Here is a 9,200-nt window from a genome sequence, read left to right as displayed (position 1 = left end):
ACCCGTGGTAAACGTCTAAGACCTGCATCACTTCGGGCTTTCCTCCCACATTAAGCTGACACGCCGTGATATAACTGGAATACTGTTAAAAGTGGCGTTAAACCCAACTCACTCACTCACTCTTGGCAGTGGGGTAAGGGAAACGGTTTGTGTGGGAAAGGTAATAGCTGCTGCTTTAGATTTGTCTGCAGAGCCAGGTCTGTAGATTGGAGATATGGTTCTTTGTTGCAGGATTGAAAACACCTATACATCTTGTGTTGGGTTTGGAAGTTTGGTAAAAGGTGATGTGAAATGGGGTTTAACGTCGAGTCCAAGATTATTGCAATTATATAGCAACGTGCATGTACATGTGTATGCCCCTTAATGCCGAGCGCCAGACAGGGTAACAACAAGTACCATCTTTTAACGTCTTTTGGTATGACGCGGCCGGGGATCGAACCCCGGACCTTCCGCTCTCCGGGCGGACGCTCTACCACGAGCCCAAATGGTTGCAAACACGTTTGATGCGGAAGGAGATGGGGAGAGGTATATCTTGTGTATTTTGTTAGTACTGTTGCTTTCAAATACTTCTGGCTGCTGAAGAGGGTCGTTTAGGGGTAGATCTGTTGTGCTTGCTTTGACGGTCGAGTTGGGCTGGATGGTTGGAGATACGGTTTGATGTCGAAGAGGGTGTGACAGGATTACATCTGCTGTGTGCTGCTTGGGGAAAGTTGGAGTTTGTTGAGCTGTGTCCGAACTTGGGGAATGTACGTGATAAGGCCGTGATAAAGCCACAAGAGGGACCTCGTTGTTTGTGAAGCATGATAACAATGTTAATTCAAAACCATACAACAGAATTCATCTGACCGTGTTCCCATCACCACAGCCCGGAAACAAAGAGAAGTGGACCCAGCTTAATCCCGTACTGTTAACTGTTTCCACTGCTGTGTTTGTCAACATGAGACAAATGTTGAACTTGTGTGTACGTTCAGTGCCATGTGTCTTGTCCACTAACTAATATTTTCTTTGAATTAGATTTAAAGAAAATATTTGGTCTCGGAGTAAATAGTATTCTACAAATTTAGAGAAACAGTTCTGATTTTTGTTTTAAAATGGAATACAGCACTCCTATATATCTTGGGGCAGATTATTTTGAACAACTTTAATAATGACAATTACTTTATTAAGCAAACAAAGACGCGGTTTATGAGCGGGTGAGTGAGTGATTTTGGTTTAGCTAAGCCTTGAATAGTGTTTTGGTTATATATGTTTCGGGGTCAGCTTGGTGTGGGAGTAACTTGATGCAGGTCTTAGGCGTTTACCACTTTGGTGAAACTCAGGATGATGACAAATCTAGAAACAAAATAAAAAATTCTGGGAATCGAACCCACGGTCACATGTTTCTTGCACGCCTAGGGGACTTTGCCCACCCGCGTCCAGTTTGATATAGGTGACCTACTAGGTTGACTATGTGGCCAACATTTATAGCTGTTTCTACTTACATCTGTCAAAAACGGCCATTTCCACAAGAAACAAATGGAGGGAATCAAACACATATTCTAGGTTACAGGTGAACTATGTAACCAATTAACTGCCTAACTGTCCTTGATTAAAAAGGAGGCACCTTTATTGTTCAAGAACGGAATATTTTCAAAGTCTGTTCACTTACAGGTTTGGCATCGTTCAAATAAGTAAATATATACACATGCGCAGCACATTAGACACACACACACACAAGACAAAGGACAAAGGACATAAGCCATATGACACAGGGCGATGAACACAGGACATCGGACACATACCAATAGACACATTGCAATTTGACACACCACGAGATTGGCACAGAAGAATGGGCGTAGGGCAATTGACACATCAAGAGACTGACACAGAAGAATGGACGGAGGACAATTGACACACCACGAGACTGACACAGAAGAATGGACGGAGGACAATTGACACACCACGAGACGGACACAGAAGAATGGACGGAGGTCAAATGACACATCACGAGACTGACACAGAAGAATGGACGGAGGTCAATTGACACATCACGAGACTGACACAGAAGAATGGGCGTAGGACAATTGACACCCCACGAGACGGACACAGAAGTATGGACGTAGGGCAATTGACACACTACGAGACTGACACAGAAGAATGGGCGTAGGGCAATTGACACACCACGAGACTGACACTGAAGAATGGACGGAGGACAATTGACACACCACGAGACTGACACAGAAGAATGGACGGAGGTCAATTGACACACCACGAGACTGACACAGAAAAATGGACGGAGGTCAACTGACATCCCACGAGACGGACACAGAAGAATGGACGGAGGACAATTGACACACCACGAGACTGACACAGAAGAATGGACGGAGGACAATTGACACAACACGAGACGGACACAGAAGAATGGACGGAGGACAATTGACACACCACGAGACTGACACAGAAGAATGGGCGTAGGACAATTGACACCCCACGAGACGGACACAGAAGAATGGGCGTAGGACAATTGACACACCACGAGACGGACACAGAAGAATGGACGGAGGACAATTGACACACCACGAGACTGACACAGAAGAATGGACGTAGGACAATTGACACATCACGAGACTGACACAGAAGAATGGACGGAGGACAATTGACACATCACGAGACTGACACAGAAGAATGGACGGAGGACAATTGACACCCCACGAGTTTGACACACAACAATGGACACTTGGCAATTGACACACCACGAGACTGACTCAGTACGTTGAGCATGAGATATAGTTCACTGGACACGGTGTACAAGGACACATGACAGTATAGTGTTAGGATAGAATTACCGTGAGTACAGCAACTCCGTGTAGACACTAGAGACCTATCCCTCCAAACTCCCACCGACACACGGTAGGTATGTCAATGGGGATTACTGTTAGCTGATTAGGAGGAGACATTATGACAATCTCACACAAACTACTGTCCAGACATGCATCCCTTGATCAGCTGGCATCGTGGAACAATGCACGGCAAGGTCCTTGATTAGATTGTAATTAGTAAGTAACATCTTATAATTTCATGTAAATGTTGCTCAACACTATCATAATAAAGCATCATCATCGCCATCATCTCCACCATTGCGATCATCAACAACGGGCTGTGTAGCTTGTTAATTGTGTTTGTTTGTTGTTTAACGCCGCACTCGGCAATATTCCAGCTATATGACGGCGGTCTGTAAATAATCGAGTCTGGACCAGACAATCCAGTGATTGACATCATGAGCACCGGTCCACGCAATTGTGATCGATGACATGCATCAACCAAGTCAGCGAGCCTGACCACTCGATCCCGTTTGTCGCCTCTTACGACAAGTATCGTCCCCTTTTACGGCAAGCATGCATTGCTGAAGACCTAGTCTACCCCGGTTGCTTGTTGATTTAAGTGTTGGCTCGACATGTCAACGTGTGACAGACCATTTGCCGATGTGGATTCTGCTGGAACATATCAAGTTAAAGAAATACGAGAGTTCCGATATCAGACGAGTAACCTCGTTCATTAAATGCTACCATATATGTTTGTCAGACGAGCTACTTCGTTGATTAAATACCACTACACTAGTCTGTCAGACGAGGAACCTCGTTCATTATATATCACTATATGTGTCTGTCAGACGAGCTACTTCGTTCATTAAATACCACTACGCTGGTCTGTCAGACTAGTAAGCTCGTTCGTCGAGGACCATGACACCAGTCTGTCAGACGAGTAACCTCGTTCGTCAAACTCAACTACACTAGTCTGTTGAACGAGCTAACCCGCTCCTCAAACTCCACCACACTACTCTTCTAGAAAGGTTGCCTCGTTCATCAAGGATCACTTCACTAGTGTGCTAGTGTGCTAGCCATAGTGGCTAGCCCAGCTACCAAGGTAACACCTAGGGTAGCTTCGAGACAGGGAGACCCATGTGAAGGTGAGATTAGGGGCTACCCAGCTACCAAGGTAACACCTAGGTAGCTTCAAGACAGGGAGACCCATGTGAAGGTGAGATTAGGGGCTACCCAGCTACCAAGGTAACACCTAGGGTAGCTTCAAGACAGGGAGACCCATGTGATGGTGAGATTAGGGGCTACCCAGCTACCAAGGTAACACCTAGGGTAGCTTCAAGACAGGGAGACCCATGTGAAGGTGAGAGGAAGGCATCAGGCAGCCTCAGGGTCATTTCAGTTCACAACTGCCCGAGTTTTTCAGGAAGCGTCTCTCCAACCCATGTTTACATGTGAGCTTCAGGTAAATGAGCGGCTATATCGATCTGTACCCCCTCCTGTCAGTTCCCCCCTTGCCCGAATGTCACGTGGATTTGGGACTCCAACAATCGACAAAGGCAACCTCTGGTTGACCCGCCTTGCTCTAGTCAGCCATACACAAAAATTCTGCCCATCTTTAATATCTCGTCACGTGGCCAGTCGTTATCCAAAGTATTCCCAACCCTGCTGCTGATAATCTGCCCTGTCTGTTCACTGTGAGCGTTGTAATGGCAAGAGTATCTATGGTAACGCAAGTGTTTAATAAAGATAAGCAAAGAAAGTTTAAATTATGTGTGAGAAAACATTCAAAAAAACGTTTAGCATTTTTTTATATAAAAGTGATAGCGACAGGGATAAAGGTGATTGAGACGGGGATGATGGTGATGGGGGTGGGGATGATGGTGATAGGGAGAGGGATAAAGATGATGGGAAGATGGATAAAAGTGATAGCGACAGGGATAAAGGTGATGGGGGTGGGGATAATGGTGATTGAGACGGGGATGATGGTGATAGGGAGAGGGATAAATATTATGGGAAGAGGGATAAAAGTGATAACGACAGGGATAAAGGTGATGGGAACAGGGATAAAGGTGATGGAGACGGGGATACAGGTGATGGAGACGGGGATAAAGATGATGGGAAGAGGGATAAAAGTGATAGCGACAGGGACAAAGGTGATGGGGGTGGGGATGATGGTGATAGGGAGAGGGATAAATATGATGGGAAGAGGGATAAAAGTGATGACGACAGGGATAAAGGTGATGGGAACAGGGATAAAGGTGATGGAGACGGGGATACAGGTGATGGAGAGGGGGATAAAGATGATGGGAAGAGGGATAAAAGTGATAGCGACAGGGATAAAGGTGATGGGGGTGGGGATGATGGTGATAGGTAGAGGGAAAAATATGATGGGAAGAGGGATAAAAGTGATAACGACAGGGATAAAGGTGATGGGAACAGGGATAAAGGTGATGGAGACGGGGATACAGGTGATGGAGACGGGGATAAAGATGATGGGAAGAGGGATAAAAGTGATAGCGACAGGGATAAAGATGATGGGAGAGGGATAAAGGTGATAGAGACAAGGATAAAGGTGATGGGGACGGGGATAATGGTGATGGGGAGAGGGATAAAGGTGATAGGGAGAGGGATAAAGGTGGTGGGAACAGGGATAAAGGTGATAGAGGCAAGGATAAAGGTGATGGGCACGGGGATAATGGTGATGGGGAGAGGGATAAAGGTGATGGGGAGAGGGATAAAGGTGGTGGGGAAAAGGATAAAGGTGATGGGGAAAAGGATAAAGGTGATGGGAAAAGGATAAAGGTGATGGGGAAAAGGATAAAGGTGATGGGAAGTTGGATAAAGGTGATGGTGAGAGGGATAAAGGTTATTTGGAGAGGGATAAATATGATGGGGAAAAGGATAAAGGTGATAGAGACAGGGATACAGGTGATGGAGAGGGGATCAAGGTGATGGAGAGGGGATAAAGGTGATGGAGACGGGGATAAAGGTGATGGGAACAGGGATAAAGGTGATGTGGACGGGGATAAAGGTGATTGGGAGTTGGATACAAGTGATGGGGACAGGGATAAAGGTGATGGGAAGTTGGATAAAGGTGATGGTGATAGGGATAAAGGTTATTTGGAGAGGAATAAATATGATGGGGAAAAGGATAAAGGTGATAGACAGGGATACAGGTGATGGAGAGGGGATAAAGGTGATGGAGAGGGGATAAAGGTGATGGAGAGGGGATAAAGGTGATGGGTAGAGGGATAAAGGTTGATTTGGAGAGGGATAAAGATGATGGGAGAGGGGATAAAGGTGATGGGGAAAAGGATAAAGGTGATGGGAAGTTGGATAAAGGTGATGGTGAGAGGGATAAAGGTGATTTGGAGAGGAATAGATATGATGGGGAAAAGGATAAAGGTGATAGACAGGGATACATGTGATGGAGAGGGGATAAAGGTGATGGAGAGGGGATAAAGGTGATGGGAACAGGGATAAAGGTGATGGGGAGGGGATAAAGGTGATGGGAACAGGGATAAAGGTGATGGGGAGAGGGATAAAGGTGATGGGGAGTTTGATAAAGGTGATGGGGACGGGGATAAAGGTGATTGGGAGTTGGATACAAGTGATGGGGACAGGGATAAAGGTGATGTGAAGTTGGATAAAGAAGATTGGTAGAGGGATAAAGGTGATTTGGAGAGGGATAAAGATGATGGGAGAGGGGATAAAGGTGATGGGGAAAAGGATAAAGGTGATGGGAAGTTGGATAAAGGTGATGGTGAGAGGGATAAAGGTGATTTGGAGAGGGATAAAGATGATGGGGAAAAGGATAAAGGTGATAGAGACAAGGATAAAGGTGATGGGGTGGGGATAAAGGTGATGGGAGAGGGATAAAGGTGATGGGGAAAAGGATAAAGGTGATGGGAAGTTGGAAAAAGGTGATGGTGAGAGGGATAAAGGTGATTTGGAGAGGGATAAAGATGATGGGGAAAAGGATAAAGGTGGTAGAGACAGGGATACAGGTGATGAGGATGGGATAAAGGTGATGGAGAGGGGATAAAGGTGATGGAGACGGGGATAAAGGTGATGGGGACAAGGATAAAGGTGATGAGGAGTTTGATAAAGGTGATGGGGACAGGGATAAATGTGATGGGAACAGGGATAAATGTGATGGGGAGAGGGATAAAGGTGATGGGACAGGGATAAAGGTGATGGGAACAGGGATAAAGGTGATGGGGAGAGGGATAAAGGTGATAGGGAGAGGGATAAAGTTGATGGGAGAGGGATAAAGGTGATGGGAACAGGGATAAAGGTGATGGGGAGTTTGATAAAGGTGATGGGGACGGGGATAAAGGTGATTCGGAGTTGGATGAAGGTGATGGGGACAGGGATAAAGGTGATGGGAAGTTGGATAAAGGTGATGGGGACGGAGATAAAGGTGATTGGGAGTTGGATAAATGTGATGTGGAAAAGGATAAAGATGATGGGAAAAGGATAAAAGTGATAGAGACAGGGATAAAGGTGATGGGGACTGGGATAATGATGATGGGGAGAGGGATAAAGGTGATAGGGACGGGGATAAAGGTGATTGGGAGTTGGATAAAGGTGATGGGGACGGGGATAAAGGTGATTGGGAGTTGGAAAAAGGTGATGAGAAGTTGGATAAAGGTGATGGGGACGGGGATAAAGGTGATTGGGAGAGGGATAAAGGTGATTGGGAGTTGGATAAAGGTGATTGGGAGTTGGATCAAGGTGATGAGAAGTTGGATAAAGGTGATGGGGACGGGGATAAAGGTGATTGGGAGAGGGATAAAGGTGATAGAGACAAGCATAAAGGTGACGGAGACGGAGATGAAGGTGATAGAGACGGGGATAAAGGTTATGGGGAGAGGGATAAAGATGATGGGAGAGGGGATAAAGGTGATGGGGAAAAGGATAAAGGTGATGGGAAGTTGGATAAAGGTGATGGTGAGAGGGATAAAGGTGATTTGGAGAGGGATAAAGATGATGGGGAAAAGGATAAAGGTGACAGAGACAAGGATAAAGGTGATGGGGTGGGGATAAAGGTGATGGGAGAGGGATAAAGGTGATGGGGAATAGGATAAAGGTGATGGGAAGTTGGAAAAAGGTGATGGTGAGAGGGATAAAGGTGATTTGGAGAGGGATAAAGATGATGGGGAAAAGGATAAAGGTGGTAGAGACAGGGATACAGGTGATGAGGATGGGATAAAGGTGATGGAGAGGGGATAGAGGTGATGGAGACGGGGATAAAGGTGATGGGGACAGGGATAAAGGTGATGAGGAGTTTGATAAAGGTGATGGGGACAGGGATAAATGTGATGGGAACAGGGATAAATGTGATGGGGAGAGGGATAAAGGTGATGGGACAGGGATAAAGGTGATGGGAACAGGGATAAAGGTGATGGGGAGAGGGATAAAGGTGATAGGGAGAGGGATAAAGGTGATGGGACAGGGATAAAGGTGATGGGAACAGGGATAAAGGTGATGGGGAGAGGGATAAAGGTGATAGGGAGAGGGATAAAGGTGATGGGAACAGGGATAAAGGTGATGGGGAGTTTGATAAAGGTGATGGGGACGGGGATAAAGGTGATTCGGAGTTGGATAAAGGTGATGGGGACAGGGATAAAGGTGATGGGAAGTTGGATAAAGGTGATGGGGACGGATATAAAGGTGATTGGGAGTTGGATAAAGGTGATGTGGAAAAGGATAAAGGTGATGGGAAAAGGATAAAAGTGATAGAGACAGGGATAAAGGTGATGGGGACTGGGATAATGATGATGGGGAGAGGGATAAAGGTGATAGGGACGGGGATAAAGGTGATTGGGAGTTGGAAAAAGGTGATGAGAAGTTGGATAAAGGTGATGGGAACGGGGATAAAGGTGATTGGGAGAGGGATAAAGGTGATTGGGAGTTGGATAAAGGTGATTGGGAGTTGGATAAAGGTGATGAGAAGTTGGATAAAGGTGATGGGGACGGGGATAAAGGTGATTGGGAGAGGGATAAAGGTGATTGGGAGAGGGATAAAGGTGATAGAGACAAGCATAAAGGTGACGGAGACGGAGATGAAGGTGATAGAGACGGGGATAAAGGTTATGGGGAGAGGGATAAAGATGATGGGGAGAGGGATACAGGTGATGGGGACAGGGATAGATGTGATGGGGACGGGGATGAAGGTGATGGGGAGAGGGATTAATGTGATGGGAAGTTTGATAAAGGTGATTGGGTGTTGGATATAGGTGATGGGGAGAGGGATAAAGGTGATGGGAATTTTGATAAAGGTGATTGGGAGTTTGATATAGGTGATGGGGAGAGGGATAAAGGTGATAGAGACAGGGATAAAGGTGACGGAGACGAAGATAAAGGTGACGGAGACAGAGATTAAGGTGATGGGGA

At 46.1% G+C, this 9,200-nt stretch overlaps 1 protein-coding gene across 1 annotated transcript; it reads left to right on the top strand.

The window, feature by feature from the left end:
• Positions 1-3,433: 3,433 nt before the first annotated feature.
• LOC139478428 (uncharacterized protein DDB_G0290685-like) lies at positions 3,434-9,000 on the top strand. Its single transcript, XM_071260881.1, has 6 exons — positions 3,434-3,521; positions 4,775-5,171; positions 5,360-5,651; positions 6,486-6,662; positions 7,280-7,852; positions 8,533-9,000. The coding sequence occupies exons 1-6, from the start codon at positions 3,434-3,436 to the stop codon at positions 8,998-9,000; spliced, it is 1,995 nt and encodes a 664-aa protein (XP_071116982.1).
• Positions 9,001-9,200: the final 200 nt, after the last annotated feature.

The sequence above is a fragment of the Haliotis cracherodii genome, unplaced genomic scaffold, assembly GCF_022045235.1.
Source record: "Haliotis cracherodii isolate W230 unplaced genomic scaffold, xgHalCrac1.p SCAF_4, whole genome shotgun sequence".
NCBI classification, from domain to species: Eukaryota; Metazoa; Mollusca; class Gastropoda; order Lepetellida; family Haliotidae; genus Haliotis; species Haliotis cracherodii.
Note: the sequence above shows the minus strand (reverse complement) of the source record. Positions and strands in the feature narration are given on the sequence as shown.

Bases quoted from the DNA above. Each gene is read 5' to 3' on its own strand.
- LOC139478428 (XM_071260881.1), top strand. From the start codon at position 3,434: ATGTCAACGTGTGACAGACCATTTGCCGATGTGGATTCTGCTGGAACA. The intron at 3,522-4,774 runs GTAACCTCGTTC...ATGGTGATTGAG, and splicing joins AGAGTTCCGATATCAGACGA to ACGGGGATGATGGTGATAGG. The intron at 5,172-5,359 runs GTAGAGGGAAAA...TAAAGGTGATAG, and splicing joins GGTGGGGATGATGGTGATAG to AGACAAGGATAAAGGTGATG.